Source organism: Danio rerio, chromosome 21 (assembly GCF_052040795.2).
Source record: "Danio rerio strain M-AB ecotype USA chromosome 21, GRCz13ab, whole genome shotgun sequence".
Classification (NCBI taxonomy): Eukaryota; Metazoa; Chordata; class Actinopteri; order Cypriniformes; family Danionidae; genus Danio; species Danio rerio.
In genome coordinates, this window is record NC_141041.1 from 12,365,252 (window position 1) to 12,392,829 (window position 27,578).

Consider the following 27,578-nt stretch of genomic DNA (forward strand, 5'->3'; position numbering starts at 1 on the left):
TTCTGTTGAGGCGACCCATAAAGGTACTAAGCCGAAAAGTAAATGAATTAATACATTTTAATTGTTTCCCAGTACTGGGTTGCAGCTGGAAGGGCCTCTGTTGTGTTAAACATATGCTGTATAATAAGTTGGCGGTTCATTCTGGTGTGGCACCTCCTGAAAAATAAAAGGACTAAGCCAAAAAGTAATTGAATGAATGAATTTTAATTGTTTTCCAGTATCGGGTAATTCGGGTTGCAGCTAGAAGGGCATCTGCTGTGTAAAACATAAGCTAGATAAGTTAGCGGTTCATTCCACTGTGGCGACCCCAGATGAATAAAGGGACTATGCCAAAAAAAAATAAAAGAATGAATTAATTATTTCAATTTAAAGCCGGAGGAAAATTAATGAATTTATATTTCCTTTGACATTATTCTCCAAATATTTTCCCCGACTCCATAGCACCTCCTTGTGGCACCTTGAAGTCCCTGAGGTTTGAAAACCACATAGATTACACTAATATAAAGACCATACATGTTTATAATAAACGCTGACAGCTCAGGAAGCGAATTCTATGGTTTATTTTTATAACGTATCATTCATTCAAAACTGAATAATAATCAATTCAATATTATTTTTTTAATTTCAGTTGAATGGGTGGGATTTGGTTAACCTTTGAAACAATGCCATCCGCTATATTTATTCCCTGCAGGAGTGGCTTAAGGTTTTTGTTTTTTCTCTAAGCTTCCTAAGAGTTTGCATACAATTGACAAATGCTGGCTATTTTAATCTTTCAGCGGGACATATTGTGAGATCTTCTGTATGGTACATGTTATTTTAGCCACTTTTTTCTAAAAGAATTCTAACTGGAGTTAAGAATTGATAAAATAGCCTTTTAATAACCGACATTATGACATCAATGAGGGAAGTTAATCTGGATACATACAGTTTGTCTTTACTTACGGCAAAAGAAGATATCCTGAATCCACGCTCGTCTACAAACTGGTATGATGACTGTTTACTGTTTATTTGCTCATTTTTAAAAAAAACACAGAAGAGCATAAAACTTGACAAAAATTGTGATACATGCAAACGTAATACATTGTTTGTGTATTCTACAATAAATTTAGGAATTATTTATTTACCCTTTTTTTCTTATCATAACTTACAATGAAATAGCGCATTAAAATTAAAACATAACTTTTTATTAGACGTATAGTGCATGGGATATTATAAAATTCCATATAAAGCAGCGAATACATTTAGGTTAATTTAAAATAAAAATATACTGAGTTGAAAACAATGTGCATAACATTACAATTTTTCTATTACGGTCATTATTGTTATTAATAAAACACATGAAAAAAATTAGCAGAGGATGGTTTCGATCCATCGACCTCTGGGTTATGGGCCCAGCACGCTTCCGCTGCGCCACTCTGCTAGTCGGTTCTTCAATGAGACATATTTAATTCTTTAACAACAGACAATTTTACGGAGCTCCTAAGCTGCCTTGTCATTAATAATCCATAAACGTCGACAACTACATAAAACGCTTATGGTGAAATTCATTGGAAAGAAAAATAAATAATGCTGAGCCATACAACAGAGGTGGGTCTGTTATAGCTAACGTTAACGTTTACAGTTACTTAACGTTAACTTATGTGTGCCATTCTTTGTTCGTCGACGGTGAAGGTAAGTTAACGTTAACAGTTTTTGAGACGCTAATTTACTCATCATCCTATATTTATTTAAAGGAATTATTGGTCAAATTGTGCATATTTATGTCCCATGACACGTTGTTTGTGTAATTAAACCCAATTGCCAAGCCAAAAAAAAGAGAGAAAAGATTTCAAGTATGTAAAAAATCTAATAAAAATGTATAACGCTAGTCTCAGAAAGAACTTACGCATAGTTACACTGATAAAAAGTCCAACTAGGTTTATTTGAGATAGCCTACTGTTAACAGTTACGTGTGCCATATTCCCTGTTCGTCAGTGAAGGTAAGTTTGTGTCAGTTTTTAAGTCGCTAAAACTCATCATGTCATACTTATAAAAGTAATTATTGTTCAAATTCCACACATTGTGCATATTTCTATCCCATGACGCGTTGTTTGTGTAATTTAAACCCAATTACCTTGTAAAAAAGAGAAAAGAATTTAAGTATGTATCATAATTAAAATTATATAGTTGGCTTAACATACACTGATAAAAAATCCAACTTACAGGTTTTAGTTGAGATAGGCTGCTTAAAATAGCCTACGTTTTGAAGTTGTGTTTACTCTTTCGATTAAATGTAGAAAATTAAAATCTTTTTTCAACATTCTACCGTTTAATATATTATTTCTTATGCAGAATATTGTTTCAAACTACTAAAAAGTCAATAAATGTCACATTATTAAACTGCAGAACTCTATGTTATAGCTGAGAAAGACCTACTTAATGTTAAATTAATAGCCTACGTTTTAAGTTGTTAACTCTTTTGATTGAATACAGAAAATGAAATACTTTATTCAACGTTTTATCATTAACATTTTTAATGCAGAATATTGTTTCAGACTACTAATAAAAGTAAAAAAATGTAATTAAACTGCTGAACTGTTTTTCTTCACCTTGGTCACTTTATTCATCAGAGGTCGCCACAGCAGAATGAACCACCAACTTATCCAGCATGTTTTACATAGCAGATGCCCTTTCAGCTGCAACCAAGTACTGGAAAGCATCCATACACACTCAGTCACTACGGCCAATTTAGTTTATTTAATTCACCTATACAGAGTGCCTTTGGACAGTGAGGGAAACTGGTGCACCCAGTGGAAAGCCACGCCAACACGGGGAGAACATGCACACTCCACACAGAAATGTCAACTGACCCGGCCGAGACTCGAACCAGCCACCTTCTTGCTGTGAGCTGACAGTGCTAACCACTGAGCCAATACTTTATTCATATCGTTTGACTTATGTTTAATTAGCTTACATGTAAGCTACAAGTTCATTTAACAAGTGAGTTTAGAGGCTTAAAACAGAAGCCAAATCCTCTTTGATAGGAATTTACTTAAAATCTGCTAAGTTAGCTAAATGTATTTTTTAAGTTGAATATAACAAAGAGAACGTAACTTTGAACATAGTAGTATTACTATAGTATTAGATGTAACTGCAAAAAAAGAGTATATGGCAAACAAAATTTAAGTTCACTTAAAGAAAACTTACAGGATATAAAATACAGTACTAAAAATATAATTTACTTTGACAAATTAATTAACGGTGACACGGTGGCTCAGTTGTTAGCACTGTTGCCTCACGGCATGAAGGTCGCTGGTTCGAGTCCAGGCTGGGTCAGTTGGCATTTCTGTGTGGAGTTTGCATGTTGTGTTGGCATGGGTTTCCTCCGGGTGCTCCAGTTTCCCCCACAGTCCAAAGACATGCACTATAGGTGTTAAATTAACAAAATTGGCTGTACTGTATGAGTGTGTATGGGAGTTTCCCAGTACTGGGTTGCAGCTGAAATGGCATTCACTGTGTAAAAACATATGCTGGATAAGTTGGTATACTATGCTTAGTATCCTATAACTGGTATACTATGCTATGGAGCTCACTTGGAGTATAGTTGGAGTACAAAAAAAAAAAAACATGTTGCACTTAAAGTTTACTACATCATCACTTAAAGTGTATTTAAAATATAATTTTAGCATCTTTAAAGGTCAGTTTAGTCCCAGTAATACTGAAATGGTACATTTATAAGTACTATTAGTAGCCTACATTGATAAACATTTTGTGGATTAAAACCGTTTGCAAAAGTTGTCCTAAAAAATAAATGATCCATTCTTGTTTTAAAACAACTTTGATTTAAAAAAAAAATCTCAAAGGTGATTATATTGAACATATTAAATAAAAATATGCAGTACAAATAGATTTTCACATTTAGACAACAAACAAAACTTTTTTTACACATATACATTTAGGTTGAATAAAAATAAATAAATAATATTATAATAAAATACAAATAAAATAATGTTAAGTAAAAGATATTTTACTTTTATATGGATAGAAGACAAGACAACAAAAGGAAAGACAAGAAAATATTTTTTTAAATAGTAAAAAAATAAATAAGGAAAAGTTCTACTCGTCTAAAATAACATAAGGGTCCATCGTCTTAATTACTTTAATGAACTTTTTTGATCCACTTAAAATTTAGACTACCTACAACAAAGTATACCTAAAATAGGTTTGAACTATAGTAACCCGAAGTACCCGTATTTCTGTAAAGGATGGCCCTGTTTAATTTAATAAAACTCTTCATCCTATAATTTATTTAAAAGAATTAGGGCAAATTCCACATGAAGGCGCACTTTGTGACCCATAATAACTTCATTATGTATTGTGATTTGATGCAACCTAGCTAGTCCAGCATATCTTAGCTACGTTGTGGCATTTTGATCAGCTAAAATGATATTCCAGAATGTCTGTCTTATCTTAATGACCAAAACAACCCCCTCCCAGACCAATTTCCTCCCTAAATACCCCTTGCTTATCTTAATTAGCATGTTTATCAGTTTGACAAACTCTCAATATGAGATGATGAACCTAAAGCAGGAGGATGTGTGTGGGTCAAGCATCTGTTGATCACCAGGTTTCGGACACACTGTAAGAAATATCTGTTAATTAGCGGTTTCCGTGTTTTGTGATATACTAGTGTATTATTTACTGTTGTAAATTGTATCATGGGAGCTTGCTTTGTCTGCTTTTGATGTTGAAAATTCAACTCTACAGTTTAACAAAGTGACTTTTATTGACATTTTAGTAGTTTTAAATATATAAGAAATGTAATATATATAGAAATAAGTCTTTTGAACAAAGATTTTTGAACACATTTCTAAACATAATAGTTTTAATTACTCATTTCTAATAACTGATTTATTTTATCTTTGTCATGACAGTAAATAATATTTTACTGGATATTTTTCAAGACACTTCTATACAGCTTAAAGTGACATTTAAAGGCTAAACTAGGTTAATTTGGTTAATTAGGCAGATTAGGATAATTAGGCAAGTTATTGTATAGCGGTGGTTTATTCTGTAGACTATCGAAAAAAATATAGCTTAAAGGGGCTAATAATTATGACCCTAAAATGGTGTATAAAAATTTAAAAACTGCTTTTATTCTAGCCGAAATTAAACAAATAAGACTTTCTCTAGAAGAAATAATATTATCAAACATACTGTAAAAATTTTCTTGCTCTGGTAAACATCATTTAGGAAATATAAAAAAAAAAAAATCGATGGGAGGCTAATAATTCTGACTTCAACTATATATTGTTTTAAAATAACACTGCATTTTTTCTCCCTTTTTTCTCCCTAATTTTTTCAGTATCCATCCGTATCCTTATTGACTATTTTTTAAGTATTTCTGATAGTGTGTTGTGTTCTGATAAAAAAAAAAAACATTTTTTCCAACTTTTCAATTCATAAGCTAAATAATGAGAAAAAAAGAAAAAAATGAATCACAAAATACAGAAAACTGCAAATTTACGAATATTTTGAAAGTCTTTGACCACACTGGAGGCTAAAATGCAGTCATATCCATAGGGCAGAGCAGTTCCTGTTGTTTTGGCTACTGTTGTCTCAGGAAACGTTTAAAAAGGAAGAAATGCCGCCGCTGGAGGGACTTTTCAAAAGAATGTTGCTTCATTTGAGAGCTAAAAATAAGTCTGTATAGCGTTTACTGTGAAGCTTTGTTCGGTGATGAGAGAAACCTTTTGGATTTCTTTCCTGACATTCACAAAAAGCAGATTTGATTTGACGCTAATCTGTTTTTAAACCAAGGCCTCATTAAATTATTCAAACCATGTCCTAATTTGATCATGTGCGCTTCAGATCTGTATTACATTATTTAGCTCATCGGATATTTGGATTTAATGTCAATAATGGATTCAACAAACAGAGATAGAAAGTGCCAGGTGCTAGACTAAATACGGAAGTCTGAAAAAGCAGGCCTCCGTCCTCATCTTCACGACCTTCCTGTCTCTTTCATTTCCTGCATTTTTGAAAGAATACAAGTGCATCCAGGGTCTAAAATTAACAAGCAGCAAATGTGTTGGCGAGTGTATGAAACAGGGTGGCTGGCAACTTTATTATTTCAGCAGAACAATGACTGAGAATGTAATATCATTTAACCCAATTTAAAAATAAATAAAAAAACACATTGTTCTGTCTTTTTCAGAGTATAGTGACACAGAAATGAAGTGCTTTTCTGCAAGAGCTGTTTGTATGAGTTGCTTATGGGCCTCTTAATGCAAAATAATACATTTAAAAGGGACCTATTATTAAGTTTCAGCTTAAACTACCACACAAATAATGTTTCATAACTCTTTAAAACTGCCCCTTTTTAGACTTGGATCTAAATTGTGCCGACTGTGTTCTTTTCAAAAGAGGGCGGAGCTACAAGCACCTGTGCCTCAGCATAGTGGCAGATTCAAAACAGCCCATTATCTCTGTGAAAAATTGAAAATGTCGAAAGAATTGTCTCAGAAGAAGGTTGTTGAGACTACCGCGTTCATTTGTGCATCCTAAAACGACGTTTATAATGCCTCATAAGGGCATGACACACCAGATGCGCCACTCGGCGACGTGCTGCGCTACACAGCGCCATGCATTTTAGAATTCTAAACCTATAATGTAGTACGAAGTCCTGGAACAAATCGGAGTAACGGATCCAGCATGTTACCCTAGGATAGAGAGGTTTCACGCACGAATGTGGAAAGGGTGTCTGCGTCTGGTGTGCAATACTTTCAAATGTCATGTGCCCATCGTATTGCGGCACATCTGGTGTTCGACCCCCTTTAGTTGAAGACATTGGGCTCTATTTTAACAATCTAGGCACAAAGTCTAAAGCGCATGGTGCAAAAGCATTAAAAGATTGTCCGAATCCACTTTTACTATTTTAAGGACGGAAGAATACTGTCTTTGCCCTGTCGCAAGGTGTAATTGTGGGTTCGTTGGTGCTTCTTCAGCGGCATTGCTCACTGCAGAAGTTGGGAGTTTCTCAACTTTTCAGACGCCAATAGAAGCGTCAGCCAAACAAATGACTTTATGGAAATACCCCAGCTCAGACAGTAGCCGATTGCAGATTCATTTTATGCTGCTATGATGACTGTGTCAGCCTGAACTTCAGACACGTCCTCCGTCAAGCATTGACGCTAATGCCCCCTGTGAATGGGGCGTAAAAGGGTTGTGCTAAGTGGCATTTGCTATTTACATAGTGAACTTTGTATGGGCAAAAACTGAATAAGGCCCATTATCTTTGTCAGGTATGTTGTGAAAACTCTAGTGGTGGATGACTGCTTTTCACTCAGAGCTGTTTATACTGATGAGGGAGAGATCATCAATAATAAATATAAACAAGTGATTTTTGCATAATAAGTCCCCTTTAAAATAAAAAAGAAGGTTAAAATATTTGTGTTAAATAAACAGATGAATCTATCAGTTTATTTATGCTTTTAAATTGCATTAAGTACATTTACATTTAGTCATTTAGCAGACGCTTTTATCCAAAGCGACTTACAAATGAGGACAAGGAAGCAATTTACACAACTATAAGAGCAACAATGAATAAGTGCTGTAGGCAAGTTCCAGGTGTGTAAAGTCAGTGTAAGAAGCAAAAACTTCTTTTTTTTTTTTTTGTAGTTAGTGGAGGAGCCAGAGAGGGAATTGCATATTAGTAAGGAAAGTGGAGACTAAATAGTTGAGTTTTCAGTCTCTTTTTGAAGACAGCAAGTGACTCTGCCGTTCTGGTGCAGTTAGGGAATTCATTCCACCAACTGGGCAGATTGAGCGTGAGCGATCGGGAAAGTGTTTTCTTCCCTCTTTGGGATGGAACCACGAGGCGACGTTCATTCACAGAACGCAAGTTTCTGGAGGGCCTATAAATCTGCAGAAGTGAGAGCAGATAAGAAGGGACGCAGCCAGAAATCCCTTTGTAAACAAACATCAGAGCTTTGAATTTGATGCGAACAGCAACTGGTAGCCAGTGCAAACGAATGAGTAGCGGAGTGACATGTGCTCGTTTAGGTTCATTAAGTGAACGTTTACTGTTGAAAAGATTGAAAATGTGAATTTTTTTGACATTTTAAATAGCTTAAAGTGATATGTTGTCTGGACTGGTACTGTAAATTAAACTATAAAAGCCTTTTGTGGCAGCACTTGGCACTTTTGTGTTATTTTATGGACTTTTTCTCTATATATTATCTATTGTGCAGTATATTGTTTTAAACTACTAAAACAAATGTCAATAAATGTTATTGGTCAACTCTAGAATTAAATATTTAAAACCAAAAGTCAACAGAAATCAACATCCCATGATGCAATTTACTGTATATCCGCAGATAAACACTTGTGAATCACAAAATACAGAAACTGTTAATTAGCTGTATTTTTTACAGCGTGCAGACAAAATGTAATAAAATAAGCACTTTAATACTTGTTAAAATTTCCAGCATACAAAAAATGATTTCTGTACCTTCTTGCCTCATTAAAAATGCATCACTACTGTATATAACAACAAATAACAGCACCCAATCAGCTCAAATGTGTCTTATGTCAGTTATATGTAAAATGCTTGACAGCATCTAGAATGTGGTCAAGGAGTTCAGCTCAAGTCATTTGTAAGCTGTTTCTTTTAACACAGCTCAGGGTATTCACCTAGATGCTGAAAAATGTGTGGATTACCAGTCTATAATGTGATTATCCTTTCCAGAATGCTTATGGCATATTTAATCTGTAGTGATTTTCAGGAAAGTGTCTAAATAGTCACATTCATAAATGTTTTGTCACATTTTTTAAATGTGGTTCACGTGTTTGTACTAGTTAAGCTTCCTGCTGTTTTTTGCTGGCTGTATGTTTTGTATGTTCTGACATTGTTGTCATGAGAATGTGGGGAAAACGGGACTTTTGTTTTTTGGGTGTGAGCAGATTACTGAAGACTCTGGGGATCTGAGAAGGGTCCTGCTGCTGGATACAGGCATAAATTCACAGGAAATGGTGCCATTTGTGCCTGAAATTTGTTTTTACTTTTTTTTCCTGTTTAATTTACGGTTCTGACTTTTCAGTATTTTCCCAACTCAGTTCTAATGAGACCAGGCACGTGCACACATAGGGCTCAACCTGTGCATCGCACATGCCCTTTTTAGTCTTGGATAGAAAGTGCCCTTCCAAAATGATCTGAAGTGCCCCCCGCTCTTCAAATAATTTATCCTGCAGATGCCCCCTGGATAGTCTCTGCACGGGGCTGAATGAGACCATCAATCTTCAGAATACTTTACAGTGTAATGGCAGCATAAATGAGTACAGGTCTTATACAGTAGATATCTCTTTTAAATGTACATTTTCTGTAGGAAAATATATTTTTGTATATTAGATTTAATTAAAACTGGAACTGGCGACACGGTGACTCAGTAGTTAGCACTGTCGCTGTTAGTTAGAATGTCGCTGGTTCAAGTTCTGCCTGGGCCAGTTGGCATTTCTGTGTGGAGTTTGCATGTTCTCCCCATGTTGGCGCGGGTTTCCTCGGGATGCTCCAGTTTCCAAAGGCATGTGCTGTGGGTGAATTTAATAAGCTAAATTGGCTGTAGTGTGTGTGTGTGTGTGTGTGTGTGTGTGTGAATGTAAGAGTGTATGGGTGTTTCCCAGAAATAGGTTGCAGCTGGAAGGGCATTCACTGTGTAAAATATTTGCTAGATGTGGCGACCTCTGATAAATAAAGGGACTAAGCCGAAGGAAAATGAATGATTGAATAAAACTGGAACTAATCTAACTAAATAACTTAAGATAATGGTGCACATACCAATGAATATGCTAGGGGGAAAATCTGAAATAAAATGTTAAAAAGATCAAAAATCTAAGACAACTATTAAAAGAAAACAAGTAGACATTCTGTAAAAAATTTTTGATTATTTACATTTACATTTAGTCATTTAGCAAACGCTTTTATCATAAGCGACTTACAAATGAGGACAAGGAAGCAATTTACACAACTTTAAGAGCAACAATGAATAAGTGCTATAGGCAAGTTTCAGGTCTGTAAAGTCTAAGAAGGAAAGCATTTATTTATTTATTTATTTTTTTGAGTACAGTTAGTGGTATATCCAGAGAGGCAATTGCAGATTAGGAAGTGAAGTGAAGTGGAAGTGAAGTGGATTATCTTTCTATTCCTGAAGATGTTAGGTGACCACACTCTTATTATTATTATTATTATTATTATTATTATTATTATTTTTCTCTTTTTTTTAAAGGAAAAAACAAGGGGAAAATACAACAAACAGATAAAAAAAACAATAACACATAGGAACTTAAATGAAAAGTTGACTGGTCACATATTTCCTTACAGGTCACATTAACAAATATATGTAGAAATCAGATTACACTGTGTAAAGGTATAAGTACAATCCATTTCTCCCAATATTGCAGGTATTTGTCCCTTTGTAGTTTTAAAGAAAAAGTCATCCTCTCCATATTTTGAACATTAGATATGATATCCAACCATTTAGATTTTGTGGGGGGATCCAGTTGTAGCCACTTTCGAGTCACAGTTTTCTTACTGGTTGCCAAAAGTAATTTTTATAAATACTTGTCTTTTACCGTTAAGTTGGCTGCCATATTTCTCAGATAGACTACACTCTTATTGTAATGAACATAACAGTTTAAAAAATTAAATGCACCAAAATGTTTTTTTCTATGCTACTTTGATTGAAAAATGTATAAAAATATTCATATTCAAAGGGGCTGTTCTCATTTATGCTGTGCACTGTGAGTATATAGACACATATTTAACTATTAAAACATCAATATTGCACTACAGCTTTAATCCCCCCTCTCTGTACATTAGAATGTTTCTTATTTTATTGGTATTAAAGTAAACATTTAGTAAAAATGAATCATATTAAAAAGACTATATATACAGATCACGATGTGACCAAAAATACTACTTAATTGTCATTTTAAATCTATATACTTTGCCAATATACTTCAATATTTTTTACCCATTTATCACATGGTCATCTCTCCTTCATTTGGACAAACTGCTGCAAAAGGTTTTTTGTATAGGCTCACCATATTGAAAGTTTTGAAAACTGAAAAGGCTGCCGGCTAAATAGGGTTTAATATAAATTAAAAATTGTATGCTTTTAAATAAAGTCCTAATTATAAAGGTAACATTTATTAGAGTAAAAAATAGAGTAAATACAGCAATATTGTGGAGTATATTTAGAAGAATCACAATGAGCTGTTAATAACATTAATTTCTAAATGTCGTGCTATCCCGGACGAGTCCCCATTAAATTATATAATTTAAAAAGGTGCCGAGGGGAAACACATGTTATTATTGCTGGCCAAAATGGATGTGTATAGATGAACAAGGAAATAGTAAATTACTTTTAATGTGTTTATTACAATGAGAAGGAATTAATTTGCAGTAAGCCAGTTAAATCACATCCAGTGAACTGTATGTCGTTACAAAATCGCTGCGTTTAAGGTCTGTTTTCCTTAAAAATCAAGAATCTTCACTGACTGATTGATATATGATATAAAGTGGGCCGCAGAATGTAAAAAAAGCACTGCATTAAATAAAAAAATTTAGTGCCCTGTCTTTAAAATATGATCATTTAAATTACTGCAGTATTTTCAAATTATTGCAGTTTCTGCGCTAGCCTGCTGATCCTGACAGTGCATGTAGTGCAGTAAATGGCTTTTCATCTCGTTTTACACTTGAACGACTTAATGAATGCTTAAGTCTATTTACCAGATTATATTTTAATTGCACTACAACACTGATGCTGTAAAAGGAACTGTATACAATCGAAAAAAGTCACATTAACTGTATATACATAAACACAACAAGACAAAAGGACATGGAAAATAAAGTAAACAAGTGAAAAATAAAGTAAACAATAAAAATGACAAATTATCTGATTAAAAATTTTTTAACAGGTATATGTCTAGATGGTTTATGTGCAATATTTTAATTTAATTTACCAATTAATTAACGTCTTTCTATATTAATATATAGAAATATATTTAATATATCCCTGTGATGCCAAATCTGAATTTACAGAATAGTCATAATCATATGATCCTTCCGAAATCCTTCTAATACCATGCATAACATCCTAAAAACTCCAACATCAGTACAAAACCTTTCCTACGACTGTTACTAAAAGAGAACTAGCATGCATTGCAAATCGAGTTATCCATCCTAATGCAATAACACGAGCCTTTAATATTCTCTGTGACCATTTCTTTCTCTGTGAACAGGGCTTTATTCACCTATGATGGGATAATGAACAGACTCAGACTGGCTGATTCTGGAGGTAAGAGCACGCTGAATGTCTTTGAAATAACGTCTTATGTTTCTGGGCCCCGTTTTCATGCTGTGTGTCTTATAGTAGGCGGATTGAAAGAGTTGTCGACAAAACTTAACCCTAGACTGCCACTGTATGGGATGTGCAGGGTAGGCAAAGCTCAACCGCGTTTCGTCATGATATTATGGGTCAGTTCATCCACAGTTCACTGTTTAATGTAAAACACTCTTGATTATTCCTCTTCAAACAGTGTTTGTGGTTTCTCAGGTGGGAAAGGATGTGGAGGAGTATCGCAGAGCTGAGTGTCAAAGTCATATACCAGCCATCAGAGCCTTCTTTAAGGTAAAAGAGGGTTGGATTATGGGTAAATACTGGGGATAAAGATGCATAAACTGAACGAGAAAAATATGTACCTTGATTTTATTTTTAAAATGAAAGAGTGACAATATAAAAACAAGTCAAACATTTCTGTCTTTGTGATGTGAGGAAGTGCACATCTTTCTCCCTGCCCACACTTTGGATGAAATCACAGAGGAGCGAATCTGTGCTCTGGCATGCAAATCTGCAGGGGTGCCCCAGGGGTCGAGAGCGAGACCTGGACGCAGGACCGAAGACAGACATGCCACTGTGGTATGAGACTGTTACCACAACAGGGCAGATTTAATTAATTCTAAATGATGTTGATAGATCAGCATATAGCCAGTCAGGCAAATCAATGCAATTAAAATCAGAAAAAAAATGGTAAACAAATATCTGAATTATTTCCAGGGCACAAATTACAAGCGGACAATCGCAGCTGCAGAGATTCAGAGGATCCAGAGAGATTCTTTCTGGGCACAAATGGAGGTATGGAGGGAGTTTTAGTTTTGTTTATTTTTGTTTAATGGTTATTATCAAGTATGTATGTTATAGTATATCTTTAGTAAACACTGTTGTCAATACATAACCATATAATAATATTAATAATAATAATAACTAAACTAATTTTAAAAAGTTGAAAGTTTTAATTTATTTTTTTTAAAAAGCTGACAGTTTATATATTTATAATTCATAAGAACTATTCATAGAAAAGTACAAAATTTATTACGTAATATAGCAAAACATTGCCATAACATTTTTAAAAACATTAGTTTTTTTTAATTTTGAATTTAAATTTATTTTTACTTTGATTGTATCTGATTTGAACATGAAACGAGTTACAAACACAATATTAATAGGTATCACAGGTTAAATGTAATACAATTTAATACATTTTAAGGACTGTTTCCTTACATTAAGACCTCATCACCACTTCAGGACTTACCCAGTAACATCAGTGACGTATATTTACCAGATATGGAACTTACAAACTTACAAACTTAGCTTGTCATAACTCTCTATAAATGCAACATAATTCAAAAGGTATAATGACATAATAAAAGTGTATAATTATTTGAGTGTCTACCCCAAAATGCAAGGTTTATTACAAAAAATAAAAAGCAATAATTAGACCAGTAAACAAAACAATTACGACCGTCCATAAGCTATTCTGGTTCCAAAAACTATAAACAATCCCAATTGCTTATGCAAATATTCAATTCAGGGAAACCTTTTAGCTTATGAATATACATAGGGTTCCCACTTTTTAATGTGCAGAAGATTCAAGGACATTAACTTTAAATCAACACCTTTATAATTCACACTTAGAATTGTATTTTATATTTACATTACAAATGACAGTAATGATGTTATTTTGAATGTGTAATTTTTAAAAACAAAAAAGTAAATAAACTAAAATGTATTTTAATCCCTTCTTACATTTGAATAAAAACTTTTATCTTCACATTCAAAGAAATGTAATACAAATAAAAAAAATCTATACTAGTAATATTCAAATGGTTTCAGAAATATTGATAACATTTGCATTAATTATTATAGATTTAAGATTTTTGACTTGTTTTGTTCTATTTTGAAAGCAGCACAGTACAACTTTTTAAAATAACACTATGAAAAAATTTAATTTCAAATTCAATTCAAGCACTTTCAAGGACCTATGTTTGTTTTTAAGTACTTTTTAATAATAATAATAATAATAAATCTTATTGATTGGCTACTGTTGTCTAATGATTGCCTAATTACCCTAATTAATCTAGTTAAGCCTTTGAACTGCACTTTAAGCGAAGTATCTTGGCAAAAAAAACTATAATGTACTTTCATTATGGCAAAGACAGAAGAAAAAAAGTTATTAATAAGTTATTAAAACTATTATGTTAAAATATTCTTCTCTCCATTAAACAGCCCTTGGTAAAAAATTGAAAAAGAGGATCAGTTGTTTCTGACCATGTTTTCCAGAGAGAAGAGGAGGAAAGGAAAAAGGAGGAACAGCGGAGGGCAGCAGAGGACAGAAGACAGAGAGAGAGAGAACGAATGATCCAGGAGAAGAGAGAAGCCACGGAGAGAGAGAGGAGGATGCAGCAACAAGAACAGAAAATAAAGGAGCAGAGGTCAGTCACACCTTCTCAAGCATTCATTGACTAAACAGTAAAAAAGGTAAAAGGTAAACTTTTAAACTCTTTTTAAATAGGAGAATACAGGCCCAGCTGGAGGCAGAAGCTCACAAACAGGAGAAAATCAAATGGGTATGATGAGTGTGTGTTTCTGTATGTGTGTTTAAGCATAAAGCCATAAAAAATCAAAATTAAATTCAAAGTTCACCCAAAAAATCATTTTCTTTTCGGCTTTGTCTCTTTATTAATCTGGGGTCACCCCCCAGCGGAATGAAACGCCAACTTATCTAGTATATGTTTTAAGCAGCGAATGCACTTCCAGCTGCAACCCATCTCTGGGAAACACCCTTACACTCTAATTCACAGCCATACACTACAGACAATTTAGCTTATTCAATTCACCTATAGCCATGCATTTGGACTGTGGGGGAATCCGGAGCCCCAGGAGGAAACCCACGGCAACACAGGGAGAACATGCAAACTCCACACAGAAATGCCAACTGGCCCAGCCGAGGCTCGAACCAGCGACCTTCCTGCTGTGAGGCAACTGCGCTACCCACTGCACAACAGAGTGGCCCACCCCTAAATGACATTATATTAAATTAATTATCTTTTAAAAGTATATATTAAAATGATTTTTTTTATTTAAAATTTGAAAGAAATGTCTACAATTATTTACAGAATAAAATAAAATTGACATTCTAATCAAACATGAATCCAGAGAAACAAAAATCTACCAAGTGGTGTTTTTTTTTTATTATTTAATTTTTATTTATTTATTATAAGTTTTAATATTCTTCATCTCTTTTACATAACAGGAGCACCAGAAAAGGGAGCGCGAAGATGAAGAAGTGAGATCTTCCCGCTCTGAATCGGAAGAAAAAGCTGCTGTGAGTCCTGTCAATCAAACCTGAACCCCCCCCCTCCAAGCCCCGCCCCCAAATATGTAGCCAATGAACGTCATGATATAAATCTGCAATACTGTTTATATCCAGCAGGAGGCAGCAGCTCTGGTTTCACAGCGACCTGTAAACCCTAGAGAGTTTTTTAGACAACTGTCTTCCTCAAGCATCCAAACAGGCTCCCGTCCCAACTCGCCATGTCCAGGTACAGTTTAGCATTGACATAAAAATGAGCATTGATTGAAATATTAACTGCACATCTGAGAACTTCTTTTACCAAAGCCAAGTTCATTTATACACCATTTTTCAATGTGGTAATGTCATTGGCCCATAACATTTCCTGCTTGTTATTAAACTTTTTCATAATTGTAACAAAAGGCAATTCAATCATATCTTAATTTAAAACAGCTGTCATAACTTTTTTAACCAATAAGTGGACCTTTTTGGATTTTCTGAAGCTATGGAAATTAAAAATGTAAAACAAGAAATACGTAAGGACTAGTGTTATTGTTTACATCCCTCAAAATGGTCTATAGGGCATTTTCATATTCAAAACAACAGATGAGTAATTATTAATTTCCGTGTTTGTTTCATATTTCATAATGTTATTTGTTACAATAATGTTTAATATTGTTTAATGTTTAATGATGTTACATCCATCTTCAAAATGTTTGGGGTCTATGATTTTTATGAAAGTTTTAGTCAGCAATGATGCATTAAATGACACAAATGACTTTTACATTGAAACAAAATATTTATATTTCAAATAAATGTTTTTTTAATGTTTTGTATCTGGAAAAAACAATTATTTGTGTGATACTGGAGGGGAAATTCTGCTTTAAATCAATAAAATAAAAAGCGCATGTCTTTGAACTGTGGGGAAAACCGGAGCACCTGGAGGAAACCCAGTTTTTTTTTTATGTTTTGTAAAAAAAATCTGGGTTTTTGAAACTAATGAAGAAAGCAGAAGTCATTTATTTATTATAATTATTTAGCTCGACATGTTTACTTTTACTAAATATTATAAATGTTTCCTAAAGTAAAATATATTTTCTTTAATGGGGAAAAAGTTGTATTTTACCCATTTAAAAAGCACTTAATTTAGAACAGTAATCACAATACCTTAATACCATGAAACCATGATATTTTTATCCAGCATTATCATACCATCAGAAACTTATACCGGCCCATGCCTAAACGTGATTCTCAAACTTAAGTGTAACCAGTATATAAGCTAATACTGAATAAAATAAATATCTGAACTGTACTTAAAATGTCTTCATAGCAGAATTGACAAAAGATTTTTATCTCAAATAAATTTGTTGAATCATGAATAAAGTGGATCGTGTCACACTATAGTCTGGAGTAATTATGCTTAAAATTTTGGCTTCACATCGAAAGAATAAAGGATAGTTTATAAATACATCATAACAGAAAAACTGTTCATGTAATTTGTAATAACTTCAAAATGTAGCTTTAACAAACAAATGTACTTATTGCACAAAAGAGAAAATATTTGAATAGTAGTGTGTGGATTAATATGAAATTAACTAAACATTGAACATTTACCAAGATTTAAGCAGTAGAAATAAGAATTCATAATGCATTAATCAATTGAATATTATTATTAAATAATTATACCCCCCATGCCCCCCTCCCCCAGCACAGTTTCCAGTTTCCCACACAGTCCAAAGACATGCGCTATAAGTGAATTATGTAAACAAAATTGGCAAAGTGGAAAGTGTGTGTTTGAATGAAAGTGTGTATGGGTGTTTTCCAGTACTGGATTGCAGCTGGAAGGGCATCCGCTGGGTAAAACATATAATGAAATAGTTGGCGGTTCATTCCGCTGTGGAAAAAGTAAGGGACTAAGGGACAAATAAATGACCCCCAAAAATAAAAATAGATTCACTATTCTCTCAACCTCAAGTGGTTCCAAATATTTATGGTGTCTTCTGTTCAAAAAAAAAAAAACTTTGAAGAACACTGAAAACCATACTATAAAATACTACTCAAGTTCTATAAAAGTCAATGGTTACAGGTTTCCAACGTTTGTCAAAATATCGTCTTTTGTGCTCATCAGTAAAAAGAAAATGAAACCGGTTTGGAACAAGTGAATGATGAGTAAATGATGACAGAATTGTCAGTTTTGAGTAAATTATCCCTTGAAGCATTACCAGCTACTTAAGAATATAATGTATGACAATGCATAGTAATAGTTTTACACATTGAACCAGTAATTATGTACATTTTCATATCAGATGTGACTTGCAATGACCAAAAAATCTGCAAGAAAAAAAATTGGGTTTTCAGTAAGTCAAACTGCGTCACATTACAGCCATCTGACATGCATGCAGACAGATTTGTTGATTATAATGACAGTGATCTACATGTTTTGCAACTGTTTTTTGTTGTTTTGCAGTCAGGAGTCCCTTTAAAAGACTCAATCGCAGTCAGACAGACAGTATCTTCAGCTTCAATGAACCACCACCATCATCATCATGTCGAATACCTCCTCACTTTCCATCAACTCCAACAACCCAAAGCCCAACTATATTCACTAAAACTACACTACCTAATGGCACAATGGTATCTGCCAAAAGCAAAATCCAAATATCTTCCCCCAAGTTGATGGTGTCATTTGCCGTATCCACCGGTGCACCACAACTCCAATCTCCACCATTGCCTCCAACTAAACCTCAACTAAAAAGCCCTATTAGTGAAATATTAGATAGTCTGGTCTTTTACCCACCTCCACCAATTCCCGAGCAGCTCCATTTGAATGAACAACCAGAAACAGTGATTGAATTTCCTCCGCCTCCGCCTGGTTTTGAAGATTCTCCAGAAGATCAGCTTGAAGAAACTTCTGTTCCTCCATCTTCTGTTTTGAATCCACCATTAAGACCTCTTCCTGCGCTGCCGGTTGCTCCGCGAATGCTGACAGATCTGGAAATTGAGAGAGATTTTACTGCTCGGGCTTCGGTTATCTCTACGGTTGAGGAAGAAGAAGAGATTGAGGAAAGAAATGTGAAGGATTGTGAGGAATATGAAGGGACGATTCAGGAAAAGCATGAAGCGATAAGTGAGGAATGTGAGAGAGGAGAAGAAGAGGATGAGAAAATGTTGGATGAATGTCAGAGTGAAGATGAAAAAGAAGGACATATTGTCGATGCGTTTGAAGGAGAACTGGTTTGGAGAAATGTGGAAGACTTTGAAAGTGGAGAAGGAGATGGGAAAATGTTGGGAGAACATCAAGAGAGTGAAGAAATATTGGATGGAAATATTATTGACAGACATGAGAGAGAAATTGAGGATGGTATATATAAAGATGGAAATGAACTAGATGAAGAAATTTTGGAGAAACAATTAAGTGAAGGAAGTAAAGTGAAGAAAAATGTGGAAGAATTTGAGAGTCAAAGAAAACAAGATGAGAAAATGTTGGAAGAAATTGAGAGTGAAGAAAAACTGGATGGAAATATTATGGAAGAGCAAGAGAGTGAAGGAAATAAAGCGAAGGAAAATGTGGAAGAATTTGACAGTGTAAACGATAAGCATGAGAAAATGGAAGAAGTTGAGAGTAAAGAAAAACTAGATGAAAATATCATTGAAAGACATGAGAGGGAAACTCTTGAGCAATTTAAAGCCAGAAATAAACCAGATGAGAAAAATTTGGAGGAACAAGAGTGTGAAGGAAATAAAGTGAAGATAAATGTGGAAGAATTTGAGAGTCAAAGAGAACAAGATGTGGAAATGGAAGAATGTGAGAGTGAAGAAAAACTGGATCAAAATATTATGGATGAAATTAAGAGTGAAACTGTGGAGGAGTTTAAAGATGGAAAAAAACAAAATGGGAAATTTTTGGAGGAACAAGCGAGCAAAAGATATAATGTGGAAGAAGTTGAGGGTAAAGAAAAACTAGATGAAAATATTATGGAAAGATTGGAGAGTGAAATTATGGAGGAATTTATAGATAGAAAAAAACAAGATGGTACATTTTTGGAGGAACAAGAAAGTAAAGAAATTAAAGTGAAGAAAAATGTGGAAGAATTTGAAAGTGGAAAAGATAAGGATGAGAAAATTTTGGAAGAAATTAAGAGTGAAGAAAAACAAGATGGAATTATTATGGAAGTACACGAAAGAGAAGCAGATTATGTTAGCAAAAATGTGGAGCAATTTAAAGATGTGAAATTTTTGGAGGAACAAGAGAGTGAAGAAATACAACATGCAAAATTCATAGATGAAGATGGAAAAGGTTTGGGAAAATATACAGAGCATGAGAAAGATGATACAACTGTGGATGTATTTGAAAGCAAAAAAGAAGATGAGAAAAGCATGGAAATATTGGAGATGGAACAAATAAATAATGGGAAAATTATGGAAGAATGTGTAAGAGGAGTTGGAAAAGAGCTAGAAAAATGTGAAGAAAAACATGACTCTTTGAAGGAACCTGATGGGGAAATCATTGAAGAACTCAAGGTTGACAAAATGCAAGATGAAAGCATCATGGAGGAGCAAAAGATTGAAAAATTACAACATTGTAAAAGTACAGAAGATTATGAGAGTGAAAAAATACACATTTCCAAAACCATTTTAGAATATACGAGCGAAGATGAGAAGACTATGATGAAATCTGAGGAAGAAAATGAGCAAGATGGTAAGATGGTAAAAAAATGTGAGGAAGAATATGTGGGACAACTGGAAATTGAAAGGATACAACATGAAAGCAATGTGGAGGAAATTTACAGTGAAAAAGTGCAAGATTGGGAAATTGTGGAGGAATTTGGCAGTGAGAAGGAGCATGATTCTCATGAAGAATCTGTGACGGAAAACATACAATATGTAAGAAATATTGAAGGTCTTGAGCAAGACAGTGAAATGGTGGTGGAAAAATTTGAAGAAACTAAGAGTGAAAAGGAACAAGGTGGAAAAATGACAGAAACATCAGAAAAACAAGATGGTAAAAGTTTGGGAAAGCATGAGAAAGAACACGGTGAGGAAATGCTTGAACATGGAAATGAAGAAAAACAAGTTGGAAAAACAGTGCAAGCATTTGGCAATGAAAAACACGACCACAGGACAAGCATGGAAGGATCTGAGACTGAAAAAATACAAGACAAATTTAGACAAGAAAATGAGCAATATGGGGAAATTGAAAAAAACAAATCCTGAAGTAGAGGACTCAGAAAATGCACAGGATTTTAAAATGACAGAAGGCTGTAAGAGCAAAAAAATACAATATGGAGACTTCATAAAAGAATATATATATGAACAAGAAGACGAGAAAATTAGAGAAGCATCTGAGACTGACAAAACACAATGTGTAAATATTCTTACAGATTGTGAAGAGGGAAATATGGAAGAATACGAGAGTGAAAAAGAACAAGGTAAGAAAATGAAAGATGGGAAAACTGCAGAGGAACTGGAGAGAGAAAAAGAGCGGGAACTGAACTTGACAGAAGACTGTGAGAGTGAAAACATAAAATACGAAGACTTCATAAAAGAATATATAGATGAACAAGAGGAGGAGAACATCAGGGAAGCATCTGAGACTGAAACAACACAATGTGTGAATATTATGACAGACTGTGGGGAGGAAAATATGGAAGAACACAAGAGTGAAAAACAACAAGTTGAGAAAATGAAAGATGGAAAAACTGCAGAGGAACTGGAGGGAGAAAAAGAGCGGGAACTGAACATGACAGAAGACTGTGAGAGTGAAAACATACAATATGGAGGTCATGAAAAGGAAAAAGCACAAGATGAAGAACCAATGGAAAAAATACAACCTGGAAATATTTTGGAAGAATGTTTACCGAATTATGAACATGATGGTAAAGGTGGCAGAAGAATGGAAGAACATGTAAAAATACAAAATGCAAATATTATGTCAGAACTCTTGATAGAAAATGACTGTAAAATTGATAAAAGACATGATCAGGATTGTAAACCAGAAAATGGAGAGGGTGAAAAAATACAATATGGCAACATCATCGAGAAACATGACAATGAAGGAGACCAAGAGGACATGATGAAAGCAGTGAATGTGTGTGTGCTCAGGAAAGAGGAATCATATACAGAGGTTATAAAGAGACATGAGAAAGCAGATGTTGAAGAGATGAAAAGTGATCAACCAAATGAGAAAGCCGAATCAAGTGCTGATACATTTTGCTCCCAGGATTTATTACCCTACCCAGAATCCCATTTTATAAAGCCATCTCAAAACATCGACACATCTGTTTCTGAAAGCATTTCAACCACGCAGATGAGCTCCGCTGATACCTCACAAGAAGTAAACCTACCAAACAATCAGGCTGAGCCAGAACTTTCCAACCTAAGCAGTGCAGGAGATCAAGGTGACAAGACAGACATGACATGTGACTCCAAAAACAGCCCAGATACCACGCCAGCAGGACAGGGACATAAAAAAGAGATATGTGTTATTGTTGAGGATGAACAGACAGCAGGAATGATTAATGAGGTTAAAACTGTGGACAGCAGCAGCAAATTTGATGATGAGATCAATACTGAGCGCAAGGCATCTTCACCTGTATCTGAGAATCAAGACTGGATTGGACAGTCAGACAAGGGGGAGGAGCTTGTACATTTCCTCGAAGAACCAGGTAATGATAACGGTGTAATTTATTATATGGACTGGATGAGATATTTAGTTGAAGTCAGAATTATTAGCCCCCCTTTATTTTTTTTCTTCCTTTTTTAAATATTGATGTTTAACAGAGCAAGGAAATTTTCACAGTATGTCAGATAATATTTTTTCTTCTGGAGAAAGTCTTATTTTTTGTTTTATTTTGGCTAGAATAAAAGCAGTTTTACATTTTTTATGAACCATTTTAAGGTCAAAATCATTAGCCCCTTTAACCTCATTTTTTATCGACTGTCTACAGAACAAACCATCATTATACAATAACTTGCCTAATTACTCTAACCTGCCTGGTTAACCTATTAACCTAGTTAAGCCTTTAAATGTCACTTTAAGCTGTGTAGAAGTGTCTTAAAAAATCTCTAGTAAAATATTATTTACTGTCATCATGGTAAAGATAAACTAAATCAGTTATTAGAGATGAGTTATTAAAACTATTATGTTTAGAAATTTGTTGAAAAAATCTTCTCTCCGTTAAACAGAAATTGGGAATAAAATAAACAGAGGGGCTAATAATTATGACTTCAACTATATATATATATATATATGTGTGTGTGTGTGTGTGTGTGTGTGTGTATATATATATATGTATATATATATATATATATATATATATATATATATATATATATATATATATATATATATATATATATATAAATATATATATATATATATATATATATATATATATATATATATATATATATATATATATATATATATATATACAGTTGAAGTCAGAATTATTGGCCCTCCTGATTTTTTTAGGCCACTTGTTTATTTTTTCCCCAATTTAACGGAGAGAAGATTTTTTCAACACATTTCTGATCATAATAGTTTTAATAACTCATTTCTAATAACTGATTTATTTTATCTTTGTCATGATGACAGTAAATAATATTTGACTTGATATTTTTCAAGACACTTCTGTACAGCTTAAAGTGACATTTAAAGGTTTAACTAGGTTAATTAGGTTAACTTGACAGGTTAGGGTAATTAGGCAAGTTATTGTATATTGATGGTTTGTTCTGTAGATTAGCGAGAAAAAATATAACTTAAAGGGGCTAATAATTTTGTCCCTAAAATGGTGTTTAAAAAATTAAAAACTGCTTTTATTCTACCCGAAATAAAACAAATAAGACTTTCTCCAGTAGAAAAAATATTATCAGACATACTGTGAAAATTTCCTTGCTCTGTTAAACAACATTATTTAAATAATGAAGAAAAAAGTTATTAAGTAGTCGAGTTTTTTGGATGTTTTTTATATGTTAATTTAACGTTGGCATTAAAAAACGTATTAAAAATCAATCACTGGAAAGTCTTGTAATTGTTTTAGACGTGTTTTTTTACGGAAATCTTAGATGTCAATTTGATGACATTTTGACATCAAGATGGTCAATTAATTAATTTGGATTTTAGATGTGTTTTTTGAACTAATACGAATGTTGATCTAACATTGGCATAAAAACACATCCAAAATTGATTACAGGAAAGATCTGTAATTGTTTTTGGACATGTTTTTTTTTTTTTTTTACGTTAATGTGAGATGACAATTTGTAGTCAATAGGAAGTCAGTTAATATCAAGTTTTTTGATGTTGATGCCTGATGGGTTACAATAAGTTGACACCAAATATTGTGTATGAAGGAGTATTGACGGCCTTCGCTCTGCATTCATAGTATATCAAATCTCATTCTATATTATTGCTAGTGACCTCTTTTTTTTACTTCCCAGATACTGCAATGGACATAAAGCATTGTAGAATTCACAATCTGAATCTGACCAATCGCACAAGCGATGTTAAGGAAGGACAGGAGGATTCATCACATGGCACAGAAACTAAGATATTAAAACGCAATCGTCAGCTTCATCAAGCGAACGAAGACACGAAACATGAATTTCAGCAGAACTACAAGGCTGTCACAGAAACTCAAAGTGACATGTTGAACGATAAGACAGCTGATGAAAACTGAAGATGAGATTTGGCAATAATTGGTAGGCGTGACTGTGAACTGTTATCTCAGAACAGATCATTCCATCAAAGAATGTAATGGTTCTGGTTTTGATTGGCATTAATTATTTAAAACGCAAGGAGTGGAAGGGTAATTCAGGGCTAATCGCAGATTTGCTGTCTTTTTCACCTCAGGTAGGTTGCTTTTTTTTTTTTAAAGTCCCCAATGGTGAAATCCTACAATGCGATATATAACAGTGCAACATAATTACCCCAATTTAGAGATTTAGAGAAAAATCCAATTATGACAATTATATTAGTAAATCACAAAAGTGCTTTTGCTGGAAGGAAATATTACAATGGCACTTTTCTGCCAAAACCAACTTAGTATAAATGGTCATAATTTACAATAACGTTCTATTAGTTAATGTTATTTCATGTACCCTATTTACTACTATTACCTACGAATATTTGACAGCATTTATTAATCATAGTTTTTTGGTAACATTAGTTAATGCACTGAGAATTACAACTTTATTTTTATTACCTAGCACTAACAAAGAAGAATAAATACAGTAAAATATTACAATAAGGTTTTATTAGTTATTTTATTTACTAACAATAATAAGCAATGGATAATACATTTATTACCATATTCATTTACCTTTGTTAAAGTAAGTTAATAAAAGTAAAGTCATTCAATGTTAGCTCAAGTTAACTCACAATGCAATGACTAATGTTAATAAGAATGAGATATGATTTTAATAATGTACTAGTAAATGTTGAACTATGATTAATAAACACTGTATTGCTCATTCTTCATGTTAGTAAGTACATTGAATTTTTTTTGTAAAGTGTGAGCATAAATGCTGTAATAAATCTACACTGTAAAACCCAATAAGTTAAGGTAACTCTAACCATTTCAGGACACCGATTGCAACAAAACATTTAAGTTCAAAAACTAATCCTACTGAGTACTGTGAACTTACTCCATTTGAGTAAACGATGCATTTTGAGCACAGTAAAACCCAATAAATGAAGAGAACTCAATCCAACTGAGTACTGTAAAACCCAATAAGTTAAGGCAACTCAAACCATTTAAGGAAACCGATTGCTACAAAACATTTGAGTTTAAAAAACTAATCTATATGAGTACTGTAAACTTACTCCGTTTAAGTTGAAGTAATGAGGTAGTTAATTACCTTATTACCTTCAACACTGAAATCAAATGAGTAAAACTAACTTTCCGTCAATTTTGAGTTAACTACACTCATTTTATTTGATAAAGTTGGCTGTTGGGTTGTACAGTGAAGTAAGAGTGCAACGGATCATTGTTGATCCATGGTTCGTACGGATCACAACCCATGGTTCAGAACACACGTGAACGAATTAATACATTTTTTGTAACAATCGCAGAGAGATGACCTCTCATGTCATTTAAATTACATGTATGAAAGCATTTAGGCTTTTATTTAAAATATAATGATGCGGAAGAAGTTGTGGTGTTTTATTTAGGATGTGGTGGGTTTCTTAGGTTATTAAAGGTGTTTTCTGTCACTACATGTTTAGCCTGCACCAATGCATTCAATGTAAGCTGCGTGATTAATCATTAAAAGATCCGGATCTCAACACCCACGCAATATCAACTATAAATGATGGTGATTTGCATATGTTTATTAATCCTTTGAATTTCTGCATTCAGATCTGTGTTTGAAAAATACAAAAATCAAGAAAGAGATTCAGTCTTTAGTCTTTTGAGTTAGTTATGAAGTTACAAACAGTCAAAAACCACTGAAGTACTGAGATAACAGTTTACAGTTTAGACAAAATCACTGAGGTTTATGGTAAAGATTAAATTCACCATCAAATGCATTTAACTTGATGCTCAATAATTTAAGTCGTAGGCAGGAATTACATTTTTTAACTAATAGGTGGCGACAACCAGCCATTAAAAATGTGCCACTGAATAATTTTTCAAAAATGATCATCTAATAAGGAAACATGAAGATTTTTAAGTGAATTATGAATCATTTATTGAAAATGAGACTAAAATTAATATGGGCAGTACAAATGATAATGTTAGATTTCTACATTTAGTGTTATCAGTAACAGTAGTAGTAAATAGTAGTATTTTTTACAGTACTGAATATTTTACAATTTATTTTTATTCAGCTGATTATTTCTTCATTTTATTTTATTCTGTTTGTTAAAACTAAACATTTCTTGCAGTACTGTTTTTGTATTAAATGGAAAGCAAATTACATGCGTCTCCTATCCTTTTTGGCTGATCCAAAAACTGGTCCGATCTGTGACTCAAAAACCATAATGTAATCCGAACCGTGAGATTTGTGATCTGTGACACCACTGAAATGTAGTGTTTCTTGTTCATGCTAGTATGTACATTAACTTTGGAAACCGTACTTCAAAATATCATCCTAAAAACACTTTACCCTGAAACCCTTAAGCAGAAAAAAATCTGTTTATGAGCCGCCAGTCAAACAGACAGGAGACGTTTATGAGGTGAACAGGTGCAAATTCCTCAACTATAACAGCATAACTTATCACTCTTCACACTGTGCATTCTTTAGAAATATTAGATAAACAGACCAGTTTTCTGTGTCACGTAGTGCTGTATAAAGAACTAGAAAAAAAGTGCACCTATAATGCTTTTTCAGATACTATTTTTTTTGTGTGTTGTGTGAAATGTAGGTGTTTGTGAATGTAAAAAAGTCTTTAAAGCTTTAAAGGCCAAAATGCATAATGAATATGTTTATTGTCTTGATTGATTCTGAACTGCCTGAAACGAGTCATCAGTAACAAACTGAAATGTTTGTAGCCAATTAATCGATTTGCATTTTTGACGTGTTTTTTTGATGTGGAGTCAAAAAACATGTCATAAAATCGATTACAGGTAAGTCCTGCAATGGTTTTCTGACATGTTTTATGATGGCAAGGTCAGATGTCAATTTGATGTTTTTGACATCAAGGCAGTCAATTTACATCACATTGATTTTTATTTTTAATGTTGATCTAACTTTGCATCAAAAACATGCCAAAATGATTACAGGACTTGATTCATTTTTTTAACGTCACTCGAACTTTGCCATCTCAGTACATCAAAAACTTGTCAAAATGCAAAAAGCAATGTTAGAAGTCAACTTTGATTGTGTTTTGACATCCAGGTAGTCAACTGACAACGAAGTCAAATCAGTGTGTTTTTTGATCTTGATCTAACATTGGAGTCAAAAAACAC

At 33.5% G+C, this 27,578-nt stretch overlaps 1 protein-coding gene across 1 annotated transcript; it reads left to right on the forward strand.

Annotated features, from left to right (window-relative positions):
* Positions 1–702: 702 nt before the first annotated feature.
* Positions 703–27,090, forward strand: LOC101884756 (uncharacterized). The gene is given in 13 exon segments (XM_087300932.1): positions 703–984; positions 12,280–12,335; positions 12,411–12,514; positions 12,594–12,668; positions 12,813–12,956; positions 13,095–13,172; positions 14,658–14,809; positions 14,890–14,944; positions 15,631–15,702; positions 15,808–15,919; positions 18,137–20,877; positions 20,879–22,334; positions 24,109–27,090. Coding segments are annotated over 13 exon segments (5,379 nt in total). The 5' UTR covers positions 703–889; the 3' UTR covers positions 24,348–27,090.
* Positions 27,091–27,578: the final 488 nt, after the last annotated feature.